Raw genomic sequence first — 24,297 nt, 5'->3', positions numbered from 1 at the left:
CAACCATTGACTTGGCTGAAACACTCAACAGGTTAAAAGAGGGAAGTCTAAGGTGGGAATAAAGTGGAAAAAGTGAAAACTCTCCCTTTCCACTGCTTTTCTAACATCAGTTTCCTGGTCCGAATGGAGGGAGGAGGAGTTGCTAAACTGGTTGGTCAGATTCCCAGTGTGGACTGGGCCATGTTCGACAGAGAGCAGAGTCCTCTGTTTTCAAAGGTGGTACCTTTCTGCCACCTCTTTATTACAAGGGAAAGGTAGATAGGTCAGTTGACTCTGTTATCTTCCTGTGGCTGACCCGGAGACCATCTGGCCCCCTCCCTCTGCCCATATTTCCCTGTCTCTTCATCTAGCAGGGAAACTCAACGTTTTAGGCTCAGGGGCATCTATGGGAAAGAGAAGATGTAATGGCTGCTGTCCCTGAGCATAAGTCTCATGCTTCCTGCACTGGAATACTGAGCACCAGCTTCATTCATTCATTAAATAATTGAATACATACTTATTAAGCCCTCTAAGGGGAAATGCTACTAGCAATAAAACACTCTTCTAAAGTGTTATCTAGGTGTTGAAATTATAGATGACTTTTGCTTTGATCTTTTCCTCGAATTTTCTGTAGGGAATAAGTAATACTTTTATAAATGCATACACAAATGGAATCCATCCATACGTAACAAATGTACCAAAACGGGGGTGATTTTGGATTTACATGTGAGGAAGTGATTGAAATCCTGTGTAGCATTTTCTTTTAATGTGACTTTCTCTACAGCTTTTTATAGGAGGCACACTGAGCTCCCCATTGGGATCATCTGGATATGAGGAAGGCTGCACACTAACCATCTTGACCTTCCTTCCAGATCTCCGTTTTGGCAGAGTGTGATAGTCCAGTGACGGCTGTGTTTGCTGATGCCCCCACATTTCCCTGCCTATCACACCAGGGAGGTAAAACCCCCAGGAATGGCTCCTACTTCAAAGTTCTATCCAGTGGATAAGCCAGTACTGCAGCTCTCCATGGGACCAGAATTTTGCACCAATCCTCTACCTTAGTCATGGGACCCCTACTGGCCTACTTCGGTCTTATCAGGACATCACAGTGGCTAAAGAGCAGTCTCTGAAGGCAGGCTGCCTTGGTTCCCATCCCAGTCCTATCACTTGTTTGTTACCTGTGACTATTGGACCGGTTGCATTATATTCCTCTGCCTCAGGTTTCTCATTAAAGGGAAAATAAAAATATCTGCCACCTAGGGTTCCATAAAGATTAAATGAGACAATATATTTAAGGTTCTCAGCATGATGCCAGGTACATCAGGAGGGCTCAGAGAAGTTTAGCTGTTGGTATTATTAGTGTTATTCCTCTACTCAGCACAGTAGCCTTACCCCCGACAACAGCCCAGGGGTCAGACCTTGCAGCGCATGTACTGTTCCCCAGGGATGAGCACAGGCCACACTCCTGAAATGACCGCAGCCACCTTTACTCCCATCTGCTGCGTCTGTCTGTGTAATTGGACACCGTGGTGATCAGCCTGCCATGCCCTTCAGACACTGCCTCACCCACCTGGCTGCAGGTCCAGACACAGAATCTTAGTTGGGTCAGTGTCCCTTGTCTGTCCCACATTCTTGCCTGCCAAATTTGGCCTTTCGCCACACCCACCTGCCACAGGTCTTTAGAGCAGGGCCCCATTTCGAGAATGTGGCCTGTGTGCATGCCTGGGGATCTGTACCCACCTCATAGAGATCAAAACAGGCTAACAGTCCCTTCCTTGGGTTGTTGAAGCTTTTAGAGGGACACAGTAGCCCGGGTTGAGGTTCCAGCTCTGTGTGTCTGTGATTTTGAGTAAAAGAGATTCATTTTGTGTGTAGAGTGGCTTTGAGGGGGAAGAGGAGAAGCTATAAATAAATAGCTTACTATTATTATATTATTTTTGTAGCGTTCCAATTTCACTCTACCACATCTGTGTAGATGAAAATCACTCCTGAATTCTTCCAATTTCTTCTTCTTATTTCCCTTCTTGTTAGGAAAGCGGGCACTGTAGAGTGGTCAGCAGAAACACATTTCTTCCTGTCTCTTTGTTCCCATCCTGCATCTGCCACCAGCCTCACCCACATTTCTGGTTATCCCACCCCTAGCCAGTCAAGAGCTTCTAGGAAAGGCCTGTCCCATAACTGTTCTCTGGGTCCTGTTGCCTTCTGACTCCTCATGGCCTTCAATCTATCAAACTGCCCTTCAATGTCCTACATCTCTGACATTCCCGTGGGCTCTGCCATGGTGCTGAAGCACAACAGATAATCCTGAGCTCAAATCCCAGCTCCACCACCTACCACTCTGAACCTTAGGCAAGCTGCCATGATGCTCAGAGAATAAGATTTCTCACTGGATACAACAGTGATGACGTACACCTCACGGTGTAACATCCTTGCCAAGAACATTGATACCTGTAAGCACTAAGTTAATGAGAGGCTCTATTTTTATGGCCTATTCCACTCAGTCTATAAACATGTGCAAGCCCACCCTGATCTTTTTTTTTTTTTTTTTTTTTTTTTTTGAGATGGAGTCTCGCTCTGTTGCCCCAGCTGGAATGCAGTGGCATGATCTTGGCTCACTGCAAGCTCTGCCTCCCGGGTTCACGCCATTTCTCCTGCCTCAGCCTCCCGAGTAGCTGGGACTACAGGTGCCTGCCACCACGCCTGGCTAATTTTTTGTATGTTTTTAGTAGAGACAGGATTTCACCATGTTAACCAGGATGGTCTTGATCTCCTGACCTCGTGATCCACCAGCCTCGGCCTCCCAAAGTGCTGGGATTACAAGCGTGAGCCACCATGCCTGGCCCCACCCTGATCTTTAAAAGACCTCACTTTGGTTTTATTCCTCATCCAGCTACCTTCTCAGAGCCACTCTCATTGCCAGTGTCCCATAGGACTGCTGTATTCCCCTGGCCTCTTCTTTATCAGTGCAGATTCACCAGAGGGTCACCAACCACTCCAGCATGTCCAGGCTGAGCTTTTTCCTGGGACACAGAACTATTAGGGCCCAAACCAGGAGAGTTCCAGCAAACCAGGATGAACTGATCACTCTGCCCTTTGGCCTGCAGTCTTTCTTACCAACTCCTTGAATTATTTAGACAAAGTCCACAGCCCTCACATGGCCACCCTCCACAGGTGACTTCTGTATCTTCTGTGACTCTGTGGCGCTCAGCGGGTCATATTGATGACACCCTTGATGGTTTCTTCTCTCTTGACTTTCAGGGCCTTGCTCTTGATGGTTTCCCTGATGCTCCGGTTACTGTGGCTGTATAATCATCAAACCAAAACCTTGACAGTTTCAGCAGCACCCTCTTACTATCTCTCAAAGTTCTGTGAGGTATGGGCTCAGCATGGCAGCTCTCCTGCGGTTCTCACATGCTGTTGCCATTGACAGCAGCTAGGGCTAAACATCTGATGTGGTCTCTTGCCTGGTTGGGGATGGCTGGAAGCTCTGGGCCTGCCAGCATGCTCTTGTCACAGAGCCTTAATCATAGCTAGCCAGGGCTTCTCCCAGCCCAGCTGTCTCAGGGCTTTAAGAGTGAGTGTCCCAAAAGGGAGGAACTTCCAATATCTTGAGGCCTAGGATGGAAGTTGGCACTTTAGTTTGGAAATCAGTCCAGGTCACAGCACCCACCCAGGCTCCAGGGGAGGCGACATGGACCTCGCCTCTCAATAGGAGGAGCGTCAAGGAATTTATGGCCACCCTTAACCTGCCTAACTCCATGATCTCTCTTTCTGTTCTTCTTCCTCTTGCTCCTCGGTGGAATTCCATCCTCAGCTCTCCTCTTCTCACAGTCTGTATCAGTCATCTTCACATTTACAGGCACATCAGAACAGCATGGCATGCTTATTAAAAAGAAAGGCTCTTGCTTGTGGAATCTGCACTTCTAATAACCACCCTGGGTAAAGGACTCTCCTGCAATTTTGAGCAGGCTACACTTTGAGAAACACTACTTTACACTCCCCCTACACAAAGTCCTCACACGCTCACTTCACACAGCACTTGCTTGTTCCTTTCTCATCTCTGCTTCAAAGCCAGGTTCTTCTCCTGAGCACGCCGTGTCCAGGCAACTGTGTGCTGCACCTTTCCAGCCCAGAGACACGTCAGCCTGAACTTGGCGTCTTCATTCCCCAAACTCACCCCCTTTCTGACCCCTCAGTCTTGGATGATGTGCTGTAGAGGCAGTTGATTCTTCTTCTGCCCCTTTCCTCTCCCCAGGCACACATCCAGTTCCTCACCAAGCCATGTTGATCTTACTTCCCAAGCCTCTTTCTGAATCAGCCTCTTCCATCTTTCTCATTCCAGGTGTTCTTTATTTCTCACCTGTTTTCACGCCATAGTTTCTTGGTGGTCTCAAGCCTCCAATATCAGCACCTTACAGTCGTCTCGCTACACTTCTGCCAGAAGGCAGTTTCTAGAATGCAAGTCTAATCGGAATGCTTTTTCTACTTAACGTATTTGCATAGCTCTGTGTGCTCTGCATGCATATGTCCAAATTGCCTAGAACCTCTGACCCTGGGCTCCTTCCCTGGAATGTTTCTTTTCCAATTCTGTCTCACCCACCCCAGCCTCACCCCTTCCTACCCCTGTACGCCACTTGACCCCGAGTCCAGACCTTCCTTCCCACTGGCCTAGTTCCTGTAACTTGGAGGTGATTAGGTATTAGCCAAGGTCAGGCTAGGGCTCCTCCTCATACTATTTCACACAAGGCACAAAAAGAAATACATGCTTGTCTCCCCAGTGTAATGCCAGAACCTCGGCATGCAGGGATGGAGCCTGCATGTCTAGATCTGAGCCCCTGGAGACCAGCACTGTCCCCAGCGGGCCTCCAGCACAATAGGGCTCAGAGAGGCAGCTGTATCTGTTATGTTCTCACACCGACTTGGCAACTCAAGGTTAATCCAGAAAAGTCTGACTTTGGGTTATAGGCCTTGACCCTTTATTTATGTCAATTGAGGGTTTTCTTCTCATTGGGAAGATCTGACATGTATCTGACTGGAAGCTGGCACCATCGTTTTGTATTGCTGCGAATCTGAATGGAATGTTCTGGTTATATCTTTCTGGCTGTTTTCTGTAATAATGCTCAGTCATGCTTTGTTATTTAAGCTGAAGGACTGAGACCTCCAAGGACTGCAGGTCAATTTTGATGTCCCCCAGATGCAATGGAATCCTTGATGTGCTGAGGAGGGACTGCATGCCTGCATCTTGTCTTCCCACGTGGATCGGGCCCTCCACTGCCACACGCCATTGTCTCATTGGCCGTGTTCAGTCAGATTGGCCTCTGGCAGCCCCATGCAGTTCAGACGGGGATCAGCCGCAACCGCAGCCCCTCTAGTTCTCTGCTTCTTCTGTGTCCCATGTTGCAAGCCTTGGCTGGGATTGCTGAAAGTGGATATGTTTCCCTGAAGTTGTCTTGCACGAATAGTCACAAACCCTTATCTATTTACTTATTTTTTTAAATTTGAGACAAGGTCTTGCTCCATAGCTCAGGTTAGACTGCAGACCTCTCCAGCTCAAGTGATTCTCCCACCTCAGCTTCCCAAGTAGCTAGGTCTACTGGTGCATGCCACCAAACAGAGCTAATATTTTTAAATTTTATTTTTTGTAGAGATGGGGTCTCACTTTGTTGCCCAGGCTGGTCTTGAGCTCCTGGGCTCTAGTGATCCTCCCACCTTTCTTCCTCCCAAAATGCTGCGATTATAGATGTGAGCCACTATGCCTGGCCCCAAATCCATTTTACCATGTCATCCTGAAACTAAAAAAAAGAGGAAAAAAAAATAATATAAATGGCTCATAGACTACATAAAGTCTAAGCACTTATCTTTCCTGTACTTCTCAGCTCCACCCTGCCGTGCCTTTAATCTTGCTCTTTAATCACTATTATGTTCTTTCTACATCCCATTAGCACACAGGATGTCTAATATCTAATATCACATGATGCATGATAACCTCAAAGGGACAAAATTATCACTGTATGAATATTTCCAGCCCTTTCACTCTGGGCTGCTAGAGAGTGCCTGATTATGGACTTGGTAGCTTGGACTCCTTTCTCTACCCAGGGGATGCCTCTCTAGCAAGATAAATTCTTTTGGGATTTTAAAGCAAAACTGGAGGGAAATAAGGAAGGAAACACCAACATGAGTATGAGGTATAACCAGAGGTAGGTTTATGGAGAAGTTTAGGTGGTAGGGACACCAGGGAGGGGAGTTAATTGTGCGGTGAAAGGACATAGGTGAAAGGAGAAAAAGAATCTCGGGAGTATCACTGTGAACTGTATATTCTTTTCCTACAATTTAAGAAACACAAGCAAGAATATAAGCAACACGAATTACTTCATGACTGTTACACAGTGCAATTTTAACCATGATTTCACTTTAGCGTAGTGCTAAAGTGGGTGGGCAGTGGCGGGGGGAGTCTTGGTTTCCAGGGAGCTCTATAAAAAAATCAGATGGCACAACAATATAAATATGCCTATTATCTTGCAGATATGTATATGGAGTCATACTTTTTCCTAACAGAAAACCTGTGAAGCAGTGCAATGATCACACCTTTACGTTGCACAGATTGGGTTCAGTATCCCCATGCAGACTTAACCTTCTTAAGGGCTTAGCGCCTATGGCCCAAATATTTATTGTAGCACAAATTGAGACATCTCCTTGGAAATAACACAACAGTGATTGAAAATGGCAGCCCGCGGTGCAGTCCTTAGCCATGCTGGCTTTAAAGGCAGAGCAGTCCTGGTGAAAACATGCCCAAGTTCAAATAAAAGGCTCTAACAACATGTCACCTTAACCATCTGGACTGTAGCCTGATGAAGCCCCTGTATCTAATCTCGGTGCCGGTGCCTCTGGTCCCAGCGAGCTTGCTCTGGCTCTGGCTGCACCGCCGCAGGGAAACATTGCTCCAGAACGTCAAGGAAGAGAAGGCGGCCGGCTCCTCTGGAGCCCTGCTTTTCCTCCAGTGCCCTTTGGTCTCCAGCTTTGGCTGCAGGGGGTTTCCCCACAGAAGACTCTCAGCATGAAGCCATTCATGTCTCAATTCTCACCAAGGCACCAATATATCCATTTCCAGAGCAGAAATAAAAGCTGGATGTACGTTCCTGCCCTGTTTCCTCTCAGAGCGACACCTGTAATTCCTAATTCACAGCCCTCTGATTATGGCAGAGGGTCTGGTGTTGACTGAGCTCTTACTGGCCCAGATGCATGGCTGGGCACTTCTGAGCTTTTTCAGTTCATCTTCACGGGGTCGCCTTGTGGGGGATGTGCATCACTTTCATCTTATAGATGAAGAAACAGAATCTCAGAGTCCAGAGGGCCTCCCTGGGCATGGGGTTGAGCCCCACGTCGCCGTGGCCATCATGCTACCTCTGGCTTAGAAGCCACTGTCTGAAGCCCAGAGTAAGGAGGCAGATCCCGACAGCTCCTACCTGTGTGAGGCTCACCTCACCATGGTCGAGGGGGAGTCATTACAAACTGACAGTAAGGTCGCCTGCTTAGATTTTCTGTTATGTATAATCAGGAGCCCCTGTGTGTTTTTAAAATATGGGACGATGATTTAAATGGGATGAATGCCCTTGTAAGAGAGGTTGAAGGGGTGCGCCAGCCCTTTGGCCCCTTTGCCCCTATGTAGACACAGCAAGAGGGCACCGTCTTTGAAGCTGAGCAGGCCCTCAGCAGAAGCGGAATCTGTTGGCACTGTGATCATGGACTTCCCAGCCTTTAGAAATGTGAGAAATAAATTTCTATTACTTATGAATTACCCAGTGTAAGGTATTTTGTTATAGTCCTGAATGGACTGAGACTGATGACGGCATATGGAAAAGGATTTTAAAATGATGTGCTAAAAAGGTTGAGGGGCGTTCTTCTGATGGGTGCAGGGAATGATGAGACCACAGCAGGCAGCAATCTAGGTATGCATTCAGCCAGGTTTCCACACGAGGAAGGGAGGGGAGAGATGGGCTGAGCCTGAGACTGACCGTGGAGGTGAGATGGGATCCGGGATGAGTGGTGCTGACTGGCGGGTGCAGGACACTAGGGCAAGGCACAGAGGTTGAAATTGACTCCAGATTTCTTGTTTATGCCTGGACAGCTGTGAGGAGGCGGTGCCCACGACAGTGACGACAACACAAGGGCGGGGGAGAAGGGCAGCCCCTTTGGCAGTGGTCTCTTTGCTGTAAGCAGAGGTCACTCCAGACACACTGCCCAGTTCTTCCTACTAAAATTGGATGAACAGGGAGGTACACAGAGCAGATCTGGACCAGAGATCAAGACAGGATACCCTCTTTTCAGGATCACCTCATCTCAGTGTTCTGGGGCAATCCAAGCCCTGATTTGGAAGGACTCTGACAAAGTACACAATGAACAATGACTGTGCTAGCTCCCTCTGAAGGTTTGAACGGGCCAGCGGAGCTCAAATGCATGTATTAAAAAACGATAATTGAGTTACTACAATAATACAGTATCATATGATTTTACAGGATGGGTCAACTTAAAATTTCACCAGTTCTGTCTTCTGTCAGTGTTGAAGTTTGTATCTTTACAGTTCTCATGTTATAGCCATTGATACTACGGTCAAATAGGCAGGTGCCCACTAGAGGAAAATTATGCCAGAGAATAAGAAACGATTCAGGTTTTTTTTCTTTAGTATTTTTATCAGGTATGTTACTCCTTGGAGAGTGTAGAAAATATTTGTTTAAAATATTCCTAATTTGATGGTACTTTCAAAATCTGATTTAATCAGACCATTAAAAATTGTACAAATCAATAGCAATTACCTACTTCTAATTGAATCATTATCCCTGAAGAAAAGTGCTGTTAGAACACTGTAGACTTCAGGTCATCTGCAATATACCTCCACTCTCATAAAAAAGAAATAACAAAAGGAAAAAATAAAGGGAAACATAAAAACCAAAATAAAAGGAACACCTCATTTTATTTTATTATGTTAATCTAATCCCCAGGTAGAAAGAATGACCTTCTGTTGTACTTCGATGTTTAAAATCTGGCCAATGTTTAATGTTTACAAAATTATTTTTAATTTTAAGAGAGTATAATTTACCAATTAGATTAATTGTGTTTATTACTGCCGGGAGACTGCAAAGAGTCTTATTTTTAGTTTGTAACAGAAGCTTCTGTAACCCTTTGGATCATGGCTGGGATTCTGTATTTTTATTATAGCAAGAGCGCTTTGATGCTTGGATGTGTTAGGGAAGGATAGCCATATCAGAATGTTTCGTCGAGCCATCTCTCCCTACTTGTTAATTTGGCACCTCTCAATCATACATTTTTTAAAACACTCATTATTTCACATAACATATAAATTTATATAGCATCTTATATACAATTTTAATGCATTCAGACTCCTAAAGCTATAATTCATTATAGCATTTTATTTTATTTATATTAATATATGTGCCTTGAGTTAATACTCTAATCATTTGCAAACTCAAGCTTTGTCTTGATAAATTTTTACTTTTTGACAAATTATACTACATTAGTTTGATATATTTGCAAAATGTAAATACCTGCCTTTCCCATTTCACTTTCGTTGCTATTCCCAAAACACTGGGACATTGCTAGTCCAACAGGTATATTGAGGACCAGCATCTTCTCAAGTCTGCACAAAAACATTTCTGCAATGTCATTATCTAAAGTGTTCAATTTTTAGTTATTTGGAATATGCCTTCTGCAAGCCTTTTTTTTTTTTTTTAGACAGAGTTTCACTCTTGTTGCCCAGGCTGGAGTGCAATGGCGTGATCTCGGCTCACTGCAACCTGCGACTCCCTGGTTCAAGTGATTCTCCTGCCTTAGCCTCCCGAGTAGCTGGGACTACAGGCACACACCACCATGCCTGGCTAATTTTTGTAGTTTTAGTAGAGACAGGGTTTCACCATGTTGGCCAGAGTGAAACGCTAGGTTGAACTTCTAACCTCAAGTGATCCGCCCGCCTGGGCCTCCCAAAGTGCTGGGATTACAGGCATGCATCATGGCTCACGGTCAAGCCATTTGTTTTTATAGGATGCTGCTACTTGACCAAGTTTGAATATGCTTTCATTCAATTATGCTGATATTTATGTACTATAAAGAGCTGATTTTATATTATAATGTATTTTTGTTGTTGTTGTTTTTGTTTTATGAGACAGGGTCTCACCCTGTTGCCCAGGCTGGAGTTTAGTGGTGCTATCATAGCTCACTGCAGCCTCAACTTCCTGGGTACAGGTGATGGTCCCACCTCAGCCTCCCAAGTAGCTGGGACTACAGGCACACATCATCAGATGTGGCTAATTTTTTGTAGAGATGGGGTTTTGCCATGTTTCCCAGGCTAGTCTTGAACTCCTGGGCTCAAGCAATCTGCCTGCCCTGGCCTCCCAAAGCTGGGATTACAGGTGTGAGCTACCATGCCCGGCCTATGATGTCTTTCTAATAATATTTAAAGTGTGTTTTCATACTGCCCATGAAGACAATTATGTGAAACGGTTATTTGGAATAAATATACAAGAAATGTTCTATATATGTTACAGAAATCTTTAAAAATTGCCTTGAAGGGAATGGCACTAGGGCTGGATTAATTTACAACACAAATTCCCCCTTTTTTAGTGTGTTGGCTCATGCAAATGAGGAGACAGTCAGGAGATCATATAGTATCAAAGTGTAGAAGGGATGTGGCTTTATGGGATGTGGTCACTGCCCCTTGAGACTGAGTCAGGTATATTGAAATTACCATCCAGAGATTTCCTCTTCCTTAATATTTATCTTCCTGACTTAAAAAGATAAAAACTTGCAAGTTGTGTTTGTGCCAGCACCATTGAGAACTGCTACTTTACTGTGACCTTAAAATGGGTTCTTATGTCTATTTTTCAATTAATTAGAACCCAAAGGGAAAAAGTGGGTACCTAGTAAGAAAGAAAAACCTCTCTTACCAAACTTCCATTGTAGGTTTGTGCACACATTTGATTATTATGTCTAACAATCATTACTCACGCAAGTTTGTATCCTTTCCATTCTTATTGAAATTTAGGAGGTTTATATTAGGTACCACTTGCTGTAGCCATCTTTACACCCCAAACAAGCCCATATTTCCTAGGCTGAATGATGCTATTTGTTGGGTAATGGGAGAGGTCAGCATGACTAGGGTGAAGGGTGTCTGCTGGGGAGGATGGAGAAGTAGGGCTGTGGGCTGAGGGTGAGTTTATGTTGGGGCTTGCCAGCTGAGTAGAGAGATTGCAGCCGATGCAGTAGGAAAGAGGAGCCATGGAGCTTTGGGGCAGATGGTAGCAGAACTGGGTTTAAGGGATTTTTCCTGGCATGGATTAGAGAGGAGAAAAGCCAGAGCCAGGGAGATAAGTAAAGAAAAGAAATTCTGGCCAGGTGCGGTGGCTCACGCCTGTAATCCCAGCACTTTGGGAGGCCGAGGCAGGTGGATTGCCTGAGGTCAGGGGTTCGAGACCAGCCTGGCTAACATTCTGAAACCCTGTCTCTACTAAAAATACAAAAAATTGTGGCGGGTGCCTGTAATCCCAGCTACTCAGGAGGCTGAGTCAGGAGAATCCCTTGAACCTGGGAGGCAGAGGTTGCAGTGAGCCGAGATCGTGCCATTGCACTCCAGCCTGGGCCACAAGAACAGAACTCTGTCTCAAAAAAAAGAAAAGAAATTCTCTTGCTGGGAGTTTTATGACGCCAATCTCAAATATAAGAGCCAGAAACCGTATCTTCTAAAATCATGTTCCCTCTACACCCTGATAGCATAAAAATTTCCTCATTGTTTATTCATTCTGCATGAGCCAACACAAAAAAGAGCTATTGGTGTCATCGCTGGGAGCAGAGATACCATAAGTTTCTTCAAAGACAGACACCAGGACTTTCATCTTCACATCTGTAGTCCTTGGAATATAGTAGGTCTTACAAAAACATTTGTCAAGGGAGTGAATAAAAATAAAAGTGAATGAAAATGAAAGCAAAATATACTTGAGGATATAGTTTTTCTTGGACCACAAGTTAAATGCCAATGGATAACTTCAGATTCCTAGCCATGCATCTTTTCCTCTGAGAACTGGATAGCTGGAATAACAGACCACTCCATTTCCTTTCTGACATGCCACATTGAATGAACATCTGCTAAGAACCAGAAAGTGCATGAAGAAGTTTGTCCATGAAATCACTCCATACCCAAGTGGAGGAGAAGCAGCTGTGGACTGAAGGTAAGCTGTGCATTTCCTCAACTGGCAAATGTCAAGCCCATAATCTGAGCTTCGTATGTAGGAAATACCTATACATGAAGCCCATCTAGGTATTTCCTCATGCAATAAGAAATACACGAGTATGGGGACCCATGAAAAAAGCCTGCCATAACTCTGATAATGATTTATTTTCAAAGGCAGAAGAAAATTTTAGAAAACATATACATAAGATACATGACAGCAAGTTTATATATTCAGAAATGTCAGTAGATTAAAAATCAAAGAAATAGGATGGCAGTACCAATGTCTCACAGCCCTCCAGAGGAGCTGTGGCTACAGCCAAAAGTCAGAGCGAAATGTGGAAAATCACTGACAGACTGGGACCATGGGCAGGAAGCCTTGAAGGACTGGGTCAAGCAAAGGCAGAACTGGAGGGCAGGATGCCTGTTGAGAAGACCTGATCTAACTATGGCTACACTGGAGACGCCCCCGGAGGAGTTATGGAGTGAAAGTTAAGGGACCTGAGCCAAAGTGTCCCAAGTCCAGAGGCTTATGAACAGGAATCAACTCTTCCTTGGTATTAAAGGGGCAGCCCTCTGGGCTGGTTGGGTGACTTTTATCCAACTGCCCTAGACCTGACCACTTACTACTGAACATATTTTTAAGGATCTCTTTAAATCTATACCTCTTTTTTAGAGGGCCCATTTCCTAGTGGAGGCAGTGCAGCAGAACGAATAATGAAACAGTTGAATTCTGCTTCATCCATGCCTGCCAAGCCACAAGAATGATAAAGATACTCACGTTCCACAAAGTATGAGCTGGCATCGATCTTCCAGATGATCTGGCCCCGATGAGAACCATTGACTCCACGGTTCTTATAGTCCAGAAAGTTTTCGGACAAGACCTCATCTATATTCCCAGAGGAAGAAAGCAGAGCAGAGAAACATATCAGTCAACAGCATATTTAGGGAAATAAAAGAAAACAAGCAAAGGATACAAATGCTGCTTCCATCTCAACAGGAGAGAAAGCACCTGGAATCAGAGAGCAGGAAGCATCCCAAGATGCCATTGGGACCAAACGCTTTTTATGCAGGGATCTCCTCCCAACCCCATAGCACTTCTGGCAGGAGATCATCTAGCTGGTTCTGGAACACCTCCAGAAACAGAGAAATAATTACCGCTATTGCGGTTCACTTCACTTTTAAATAGCTCTTCCATGTGTGAAAGCTCAGTGTGAAAATCTTCCTTCTAAAGCTTCTACGAACCAATTTGAGACTGAGGGCGAGACATAAAGAAAGTCTCCATTTGGGGTCTGGTTCTCATGGACTCCATCTCGAATCGTCTCTCCTCCCACCTGGGCATCACCACCACCTTACACATGGTCGCACCCGTGAACTTATCCATCCATCCATCATGCACTCATGCATTCATTGTTCATTCAGCAGCTGAAATCCAACCATCTGCCAGATGCTGGGGAAGGTGCAAGGGCTGTGGTGTTGGGCAAAACCAGTATGGTCTCTTCTGAACCAAAGCTTACAAACAATGGAGAAGACAGACTGTAAACACTAAGCAAAGGAATAAATGTTTGATTGTAACTTGTGATAAGAGATGGAAAGGAGGCCGGGCACCGTGGCTTACACCTGTAATCCCAGCACTTTGAGAGGCCGAGGTGGGCAGATCACCTGAGGTCAGGAGTTTGAGACCAGCCTGGCCAACATGGTGAAACACCCGTTTCCAATTAAAAAAAAAAAAATTACAAAAATTAGCCAGGCGTGGTGGCAGGCAGCTGTAATCTCAGGTATTTGGGAGGTTGAGGCAGGAGAATTGCTTGAACCTGGGAGGTGGAGGTTGCAGTGAACTGAGATCATGTCCAGCCTGTTTACAGGGCGAGACTCTGTCTCGTCAAAATAAAAAGAAAAAAAAAAGAAAGAAAGAAAGGAAAAGAACAGGGTGCTGTGATAGAGAGTGACAAGGAAGGAGGCCAGAGGGTGGGGTGGGGGGTGGTCAGGAGAGCGCTGAGGGAGGAAACGAGGCCTGGGAGGAGCTCTGGGTGACTGTGCACTTTCACCTCTTGCTGTTCTCTGCTCATCACTTTGCAACCCATCGATGTCCTCTTTAAAACCAGTGCCCAGAGAGAAATGCAGCATTCTTGGGGAGGACAGATCTGAGAATACCAAGCTGCCTGTCACCTTCTTGGTTCCAGACCCCACACTTTCTGTGCAGACTAAGACATGGATATGACTTTTACCCTGATCTTCTATGGAGCCCTTGTAGTTTCCACTTCACCAGAAATAATTTGAGCTAGATGGATCTGAGGCTATGGAGAAAACCAAGTTTTGAGAGTCCAAATCCACTGTAGGGGCTGGAGGGACAACCTGGGCAAGGGCACCCGAGGGCAGGCCCAGAGCCCCAGCTCTGCAGAGAGCCCTTTTCATGATTGCCCTTTTCTCTCCTGATACCCTGTGGTTCACATGCTGCATCTGGCTGGACTGAGAAAACAGGCAGAGATGAAGTGCAAAAACCACTGAGCTTGAAGCCAAAGGGCCCAGCTCTTGAGGCCTTTTGTGCCATTTGCCAATAGTGTCACTTCTACAGTCTTTCCTCATCTGCAAAGTGGGGAGTAGTAATAACTTCAGTCTTACAGGGGAGCACTAAATGAGATAACTGTAAGCGTACTTGTAATCTGCTATGTGGATTGCACATTTTAGGCTGCCCCTTCTCTGGCAAAAAAAATGACTGGGCAAATGAACACTCATTACTGATAAGAACTGTTTGTATCCTTTGGAAAATCACTTGTTTGCAAAATTTGCCTGTCTTTTTATTCACAGTGTGTGCTCACAGCCCTGTTTGGGTTACCAAGAAGATTGCATAATACATCTTTTACAGTAATTGCCTCATTTCTGCAAAAAGGCGTAATATTTTGCTAGCTCCCTGGGTCTTCAGCACAGATATAACAAGTCTCACACCCAGGTAGAAATTTGTCTCATTATAGCAGTTCTCCAAGGGATGGTATTTCCCTGAATTTCTCTACTCTGACCACTGGATATTCCCTTTAATGGTCATGGTGGGATTTATAGACAATAATACCTGGAAGAAGGATGTTCATTCATGCATGAGATAATGGGTATTGGGTACTTTGTTCTGTTCCAGACATTGTGCTAAACCCTGGGGATACACTGGTGAACAAGACACGGTCTGTGTTCTCAGGGAGTTTCTAATATATTTGGAGATTTATTCAAGAAAACAGGTAATTTCATTAGAATATAGAATGTACAAAAGGGGATTAATTATCAAGGAACCACAGGAACATGAATGAGAAAAGGATGAAGGGGAGGTGGGAAGAATCAGAAAAGGATGATGAGGATGGCAAAACACACACACACACACACATTAATGAGAAAAACATATTTTGCTGTAGACATTTAAACACAATACATTTTAAAGGACTGGCCACTAGTCTTGGTAAGCATCCCCTTCCCTCACACTAACAATAACATTTAATCACAAATATCATGCAAGAAAAATAGAATAGTCTGTATTCTTGCCTGGGCCATCTGGGCTGAGAGGTCAAACCCTTCCCCACAGGCATTTGTTACGAATTGTTAGAAAAGTTACTAGTCTTTGCTTAGGAATCAAAATGCATTGACAGGGTCAGTTGCAGAAATCCAAAATCAGTCTACATATTTTATGCAGAAAGGGATTTAATACAGGGAATTCAGGGCTGGAGAAGTGGACTCTAGGCAGGGCCTCTGGAATCAGGATAACTGCCTAACTGGCTCTCCAACGATGCTGATGCCTTTGTCTCACTCACAAGGGCTGCCCTGGGACCTGCTGAATATGACTGCTCAGTACAGTCACTGCAATCTGGAGAGCAGAAGGCTGCTGTCCAGGCCATGGTGGCTGCCTCTCCACCCGCGAAGACAGTGACCAGCCAGTGGCAAGCGGAGTAGGTCACTGCCTGCCCCCACCTCCACTGCCTGTTGGTGTCCAGGAAGCTAGAGAGTAGACTCGGGACACTGCTGCAGAAAAGCTCCATTTCTCAAGGCCATGCTTGTAGCAGCCACAGGCCCAAGAGCAGGATCCCCACATTTCACATATTCACCTTCCGGATCTTGCACGGGTGCAGCTAAATGAATCGAATTTGCATCCAGAACGTGGTTGCACAGGAGTCTGGGAAATGTAAATTTAGAGGATCAGATTCTGCACTAGGGGAAGGCACAGGAGATGAGAGGAGAGAGGAGAGAAGAGGGGAGGAGATGGGAGGGGAGAGGAGAGGAGGGGAGGGGAAGGAAGGGGAGGAAGGGAAAGGAAGGGGAGGGAAGGGGAGAGGAGAAGGGGGAGGAGAGGGGAGGAGAGAGGAGGGGAGAGGAGAACTGGAATGGATGCTGTGGCCAAGCCACACTCTCCACATCAGTGTGGAATGGGTGCTCTGGGCTCTCTACAAGGAGGCGGTTATTTTCTGCATTCTTGTCATGATGGAAGCCTCTTTGTGGGAGCAATATTACATCCCCTTTGAGGCAGGAAGCTTACATCTACCATTACTATGTGATCTTAGGCAGTTGATTTAATCATTCACTACAAAATGGGGATTAAATACTATAAGTACCTACCTCAAAATCTTGTTGAAAGGATTCCTTCAGCTAATACAGCTAGTGATCTTAGACCGGTGTCCAACATCTAATAAGCAGCTATTTCTGCTTAGAATCTGGGCTAAAAATAGGGCCCTCTATTGCAAATCCCTGTGATACTTACTATGTAAAACCATTAATAATAACTTGAAGCACTAGCTCACATCAGTACTGTTTAAGATTTTGTCATCGTACATTTTGTACAGAACATGTAGAGATCAGTTCCTCAAGAAAAGATTATATTTTCTGAGTGGTATGCATTTCCTCTGTTGTGTAGAATCCTACCACCTGCTCCTCATTTTATAATAGAGAAAGGAAAAGGATCTTTGTGGATTATTAAAATTTTAATCAGAAAGTTCTAATGAAGCTTACAGAAACAGACATGCTTAAGAAACAAGTAATATATTTTCTCTTGATTTGTCTTCAAAATAAAAATTGTAGCTATGGTTTCCATGCCACAATCTATAATAGAAGAGTGGATAACAAACACGCTATTGCTGTTAGGAGTGGAATAAGCAAGTGAGCCTATAACTGGTTAAAAGAGAGAATCAATATGCTACCCAGGTCTCCTACATGCATCAGAAAAAAGATATGGCTTCCATTTTTCAGAGTAATTCAGGCTTTCGGACAACCAAATCTTGGGAAAATATCTCTGAGTATTCTCCCACTGTGGCTGGACCATGACTTCACTAAATAATGGGACAGAGCTGGGTGCGGTGGCTCACTCCTTTAATCCCAGGAGTTTGCGAGGCTGAGGTGGGTGGATCACCTAAGGTCAGGAGTTTGAGACCAGCCTGGCCAACATGATGAAACCCCATCTCTACTAAAAGCAGAAAAATTAGCCAGGGGTGGTGGTGCATGCCTGTAATCCCAGCTACTTGAGAGGCTGAGTCAGAAGAATCGCTTGAACCTGGGAGGCGGAGGTTGCAGTGAGCTGGGATCATGCCATTGTACTCCAGCCTAGGCAACAGAGCGAGACTCCATCTCAAAATAATGATGATGATGATAATAATAATAATGGGACGGGAGATATGGGGAGAATCTACTTGTTTTTCTTACTACTAAGCCAATGATGTAGAAGCTCCATTCTCTTGTAGAAGCAGGGACTCTAAGCATAAAGTGATAGAGGAGCTCCTAAAAATCAATACCACTTTCTCCCCTTCTGTGGCCTTTCCTTCACATTGTTTCTTTGGACACACGAATTCTGTTTGTGCCTTAACTGAGAAATACAGCCGCTGCTCTTTTAGATTCTAATAGGGTGCCTGATGTAAAGGAAAAACTTTAATTCTTCAAGAGTTGGGTTCCATAAATCAGCAGCCACACTTCACCCTCCACATCCAGGTATCTTCCCCCTCTTATGGCAGAACAGTCCTATTTGCTTTGAGAGCTCTAGAAGTCCTACCATGCTGAAAGCATCACAACCCTGGCCTCTCCTGGACATTTGATGGCACATTGATGTGCCACGGCCCATACCCAACACTGCACCACAATGCTGTGCTAGTCCTGTGGCAGCGTGAGTCTTGAGCCAGGGGAGGCAGCTGTGCGACTGTGGGAGCCACTGACTTGACATCTCCTCATTCATGAAATGACAGATGAGATGAAATCACTGTCTCTACATTTCTCGGCCTAGATCTCTGATTTGATCTCTGGCAAAGCACGGCAAATGTGGAAGATAAGCTACTAAGGACTTACACATTATTGACTTTTAAGATTCACAGACAATTTCGGATTTGGAAGTTATTTTTGAAATGCTATGCCATTGAAAGTGTTGGCATTTTGCATTACATAACTTCACAGTTATATATGTGTAGCTACAATGAGAATAACAAACTGTCAAATTAAGGTTCTAGAATGATGAGTTGTGGTTACTTTTATCTCAGTCAAAATGTCATGTTAACACCAGATCTTATTCATTCATGGAGTTTCGTAATACCTGATACAGCTACCCACCCCCTCCTCTATCTCCCTCTTCTTTTGTTCTTTCCAGTCTCCTAGTTGTCCTGCCTCTTCACCACCTCCTCCTCTTCTGTTTGAGTTCCTTGTCTGCCTCTCCCCTGCCCCTCTCTCACTGTGACTATCTGGTGCTCTCTTTCTGTACACAGCACTAGAGTGAGCTTATCCACCCCCAAGATGTCTGTTACCCCAAATCTACAACCCTAGCTTGGATCCCTGGCTGAGCTTCAGACCCATTCATTCATTCACTGTGGATGCACGTCCCTCAGGTGTCCGACACTCAGTAATTCCATCTTGAGCTCATTACCTTCTCCCCAAACAGGCTTCTCTTCCAGTGGGTCCCTAACTTGAGGAATAGCATCGGCACTCATCAGCTGCAGGAAGATGCCCTTGTAAGGAGATGACTCAAAACTAGATCTGGGCTGGGCATGGTGGCTCATGCCTGTAATCTCAGCATTTTGGGAGGCTGAGGCTGAAGGATCACTTGAGCCCAGGAGTTTGAGCCTGGGCAATATAATGAGACTCCATCTCAATAAAAAACCAAACCAAAACAAACCAAAAAACAAACCAAAACCAAAACCAAATCAAACCAAACCAAAACCCTAGATTCAGAAGCTAAACCTAATTACCTCAAGTGCTAAACAAAAAACATTCATGATGAAGGTCAGAATGGGTGGGAGGGGACTGTGGCAACACTGAAGGTCACAGGCCAGCCTAGGGAGGGTCCAGAGGCTTAACTCCAGCTGATTAGAACCGTATGGTATCACAGGCTTAGACTGCCAAATTGGAGGCTTTTGTGAAAGAAGCTAGAAAGTTGGGTTTCAACTTGAAACTTCTACATTTTAAGTGTGGATAATCAATCAAATTTAAAACAAAACAATGTAAATGAAACAAAATATGTGGCCGGGGGCAGTGGCTCACACCTGTAATCCCAGCACTATGGGAAGCTGAGGCAGGTGTATCACCTGAGGTCGGGAGTTTGAGACCAGCCTGACCAACATGGAGAAACCCCATCTACTAAAAATACAAAACTAGCCAGGTGTGGTGGCACATGCCTGTAATCCCAGCTACTTGGGAGGCTGAGGCAGGAGAATCACTTGAACCCGGGAGGCAGAGGTTGTGGTGAGCTGAGATCGTGCCATTGCACTCCAGCCTGGGCAACAGGAGTGAAACTCTGTCTCAAAAAAAAAAAAAAAAAAAAAAAAAAAAATGCTCGTTGGGCTGTTATTTTGCAATCTCTGTTCTTGACGGATAGTATCTACTTTTATTCAAGAACGATTTTTGTTTTTCAGAAACAAATTGAATTTTAACTTTTGGAAATCTAGTTTAGCTAGTCACAGCTATTTGTGTAAAAATTTCAACAATGTATGCATCTCCATCTTTACATTAATGTGTGTATTATAAACACACTAACCAAGCTGATGGAAAAACCTTTAAGAGACCCAAGAATATTTCCCTGAGAACTAGTTAGTCAGATAAGATCCCCTTTATTTTATCAGAAAAACTGTCCAGGTTGTAAACTACTCGTAACAATCCATTACTTTCTGTGATGTTAAATCTGGTGTTGTGTGTCTGAATGTGCAAATGTTGCACAGCCTGAAGACAGAAGGCCTGGCCTCGGATGGACCTGGTGTTGAATCTGTTGACTCTTGTGGCCTTCCAGCAATTATAACTTGACTTTTGGGTAAACACATCAATTTCCATGACAGCTGATTCTATCACATAAAATAGATGAAATACATTTTTCATTTAAATTGGTTTTCATAATTACAAGATTTTCAAAACCAATCCATGAGAATGGTGAAACTTTCATAAAAATAATTGCCTCAGCATCCAACTTATTTGCATAACTTGTTTTGTTTGCAAAGACTTGAGAAAATTCACATAGAACAATTTCTTCTGGTGAACTTTCAACTTTGGCACTTTCAAAATTTTTAATAAATCTCCACCTAAAGTAAGGCAAGTCACCTTTCTCCAGCACCATGCCTGTATGCCTGTATGTATAATCCCAGCTTGTCTGTTGAATACAAAGCAGTAAGAATGTTGGAAGAGCTGGTGAAGATTATGCTAGAAACTGAAGTGAAATGACCTCCATGTAGGTGTGCTTACATTGGTTGGGCATATGGTGTTACTTTGTCTTATAAGCACATAGATTTAAAAACAGGCTTTGATATTAACTTATTCATAAGTAGAAGAGCTTCTATAGTTGCAAATGATAATGATGTTTGTGTTTAACCACACCTCACTCTGCTATATCTCATGATTTTCTTTCATGGAATAGAGATGGCAAGAGAGGACTTATTATCCATTTTGCAGAAAAACAAGGTCATGCAATAGTGGTCTTCAGTGTGTTAGAATCTGGCATATAACACAGTTGCTTGTATATTTTAATTATATTGTAGGTTTATTAAAATGTGACAGCATACGTAAAAGTGAATTATGAATAATACACTTGGCACATTCTACTCACCAATGAGGTACATGCCAATCCAGTCCCCAGCGTCCACTTCCTCCTTTATGTCCCAGTGGATGACCAGGTCCTGAGAGTGCCCGATGGAGTAGTAGGAGCTGCTGACCATGAGCGTGGAGCGGCTGTCCGAGGTGACCAGGTCGGTGTCGCTGGTGGAGCGGGGAATGGTGACGCCATCATGGGGGCCGCCCCTGAGGTCCATGTTGTGGAACTGGTCAGGATTGTAGCTGTATCGGAGAGGCTCCTTGCACCGGCGTCGGCTCTGGGAGTTTCTAGAAGGAGACGCCATGGCGGCCAGGCCTAAAAACCTGTTCTGGTACAGATTCTGTGGGAGCAAAGAGACAGTGAGCAGGGTCAGGGCACGCCGGCCACTCAGTTGCTGTCATCACAGGAAAATGAAATATGTGCTGGGAGACACGCGCTGTGAGTGAGCTGCCCTGCTGGGCAGATCTGAAACATGGCATAGAGCATCTTCCTCGTGACAAAGGCTGCAGCTCTGGGTTCACACAGGGACAGCAAGAACAAAAACACGAGTGCACCAGGGTGTCCTGTGTTTCCATGCTCTGTTGGAGTCTCTGCCTCTCCTGGCTTTAACCCACTTGATACCAGAAGGACTGGGATGTGTAGAACGACCCTGAAGGTGTGACTACTCCTCAACCAAACACCATCCCTCGAGTTCTCCAATGTCAATTACATTGGATCTGATTTGATCCTTCTTTAAGGCAAACGACGATTATCATTATTAACCTCTGAGTGATCCCTGCAGCATTCAGGTCCCTACACACAGCCCAGAATTAGAAGTGGTCCCTGCTGGGAGAGGCAGTCACTCCTCCATTTACAATCTTTCACTCTACAGAATGCCTTTGGGCTGTATGAAGTTTCTGTGAAGGATTTCAAACATCCTAGTACGCTTTGAACACCACGATTTTCAATAAAATCCAATCTCAGAGGACTGTATCTCCCTTGGAGCCGGTGTTAGTGTAGAAAACATTGATGAGAAAAAGATGCATTTTTGTATTGTTTACAACTTTGAGCACTTAAAATGAGCCAAGCCGATGCAGAGCAATAACTCGTTTTGGGCACAGATAACTCTGAAAACACAGAAGGACGGGCAGCAGATAGAACTCACGCAGAGGATTGGTTTTTGAAACAAGCAAGGGTGATTCTGACTTCATCAAAGTATACTAAAATTGCGTTTAAATGAACATTTTTGGGGGGTCCTGGTTATTGAAGTTCATGTTGTTCCATATGTAGTTTTCAAGAAGAAAAGATTAAGGCCTAAAAAAGTGTTGACTCATGAAGTTTAGATCCCAGGAACTGTAACTTATTATGCACCTAATCAAATGCAAATTATTGACTTTTTGTTTACCAGCCATGATGAGCAGACTACAGCAACAGTGTACTCTTTCACTTACATCAACATAGTTAGCGGTAATTTAGGCCTGCACTTTCTCCATCCTCTAAGACCAGGATGTTGTAAAAAGTCTATCAGCCTGAGAAAGCACAGTGTTGGCATTCGGAGTCTTGGTCCTCTATGGCCATGGGGCAGGCAGGCCCTTTCACTCATCTGTGTCTCCTGTTTGGAATTCCTTTGGCCCTACTGGTGGTTGCTGTAGAATTATGACGGGCAGGCAAGCCAGACTGCAAAAAGCATCTCATCACCCTACTGGGACCATGTTTCTTATTTTTTCAAAATGCTTGTCACTATAGCAGTATGAAAATAGATGGACCATGGTGTTGCCTGGAAACCGTCCCTCCTCTCAGGAACACAGGCAAAGCGCTGAAGACCAGGGAAGCAGGAACCACCCACCTATCTCAAGGCACCATGGCTATTCTGGGCAGTTCAGGGAGGATCTCAGTAAACTGACACCCCTCCAGGAGGCGCTGACCAGAGACCTTTGTAAAATCCCCAGAACAGAAAGGCTGCTGCAACAGCACAAGGTTTGTTTAGTTCCCTTAAAATAGTCTAATAAGCGGACTTATTAGTCCACTTAAAGTAGACTAATACCATCTTATAGTATTACGGAGATTCAAAATAATTATGAGTTAGACCATAATCAAAGCTGAGGCAACACCTCCCAGCTTCCCAGTTGTGGATCTATCCCTGGACAATTTAATCTTTCTGGACCTCGGTTTCCTCCTCTGTAAATGGGCTGTTGTCAGAATTTAATGAGACAGTGCAAGTCAAGTTCTTAGTATAGTACGTGCTCAATAAATAAAAATCTCCTGCTAAGATACTACTGGTAATGCTTTAGGAAGGAAACCTCACTGAGACATAGGGCCTGGGCACTCAGCCAGGCTCCGTCACTGAACAGGCTTCCTTCACGCCACCCCAGAGTCCTCACTCTTAAGTTCATGCATTAAATTCAAGAAACCCTCAGGTTTTCTTACAAAATCAAAGTACCAAGGGTTAAACAGCCTAGTGTATTTGTAAAGGTGCTCCATAGACCGGTGTTCAGGGGAGAGGCTCCTTTATTTGTAAGGTTTACGACTGAGTAGGATATTTCTGCATTAATGATGAAGAGCCTAAGATAAAGATTTTTATGTATGTGGTTTCCATCAGGGCCTCAAAAGGATTATAGGGTGTTTCTCTTTTGCTGAAGACAACAATTCTGCTATTGCATTTTTACTAAAATCCCCTGGAAACTAGAGAACTCTCCTGAAACTGTCAAATTACGGCAGTGATCACTGTCCACACGGCGAGAGCAAAGGTAGAGAAGGGAACATTAGTTAAAGAAGACATTTGTCAGCAATTACTGGATTGGAATGATGACATTTGCCAGGGATAAGCAGGGCAGTCTCAAAGCTGTCCCTTGCACCCCACCCTCTCCCACCACCCTGTCTTTGCACACATCCTCCCCATTCCTACTTGCAGGCAGGATCTGCACTTCTGCGTCAGAATTATGCTCCAGCACCAACTCTGCTGTAACCGCTCCTTGCCTCCTTCCCATTCCCAAAAGTGGAACTTTCTGCTCTGTGATGCACAGGAATCCCATTCCCCTGCAGGGATTCTTAGGTACTGTTGCTAGTTGATCTGTCCACGTTCACTCCCACA

The 24,297-nt window shown here is 44.6% G+C and overlaps 2 protein-coding genes across 8 annotated transcripts in view; one reads left to right on the top strand and one right to left on the bottom strand.

Annotated features, from left to right (window-relative positions):
• The window catches only part of PSMA2 (proteasome 20S subunit alpha 2), a 617,132-nt gene that overhangs the window by 190,275 nt on the left and 402,560 nt on the right, over window positions 1–24,297 (top strand). The window lies entirely within an intron of this gene.
• HECW1 (HECT, C2 and WW domain containing E3 ubiquitin protein ligase 1) overlaps window positions 1–24,297 on the bottom strand; it is a 456,269-nt gene that overhangs the window by 233,928 nt on the left and 198,044 nt on the right. For all 7 annotated transcript variants that reach the window (XM_050783350.1, XM_050783356.1, XM_050783351.1 and 4 more), the window contains 2 exons: window positions 21,243–21,567; window positions 12,993–13,100 (listed from right to left, as the gene is read on the bottom strand). In XM_050783350.1, the coding sequence (XP_050639307.1) occupies window positions 12,993–13,100; window positions 21,243–21,567 (433 nt within the window). The remainder of the gene's footprint in view (window positions 1–12,992; window positions 13,101–21,242; window positions 21,568–24,297) is intronic.

The sequence above is a fragment of the Macaca thibetana genome, chromosome 3, assembly GCF_024542745.1.
Source record: "Macaca thibetana thibetana isolate TM-01 chromosome 3, ASM2454274v1, whole genome shotgun sequence".
NCBI lineage: Eukaryota > Metazoa > Chordata > Mammalia > Primates > Cercopithecidae > Macaca > Macaca thibetana.
Note: the sequence above shows the minus strand (reverse complement) of the source record. Positions and strands in the feature narration are given on the sequence as shown.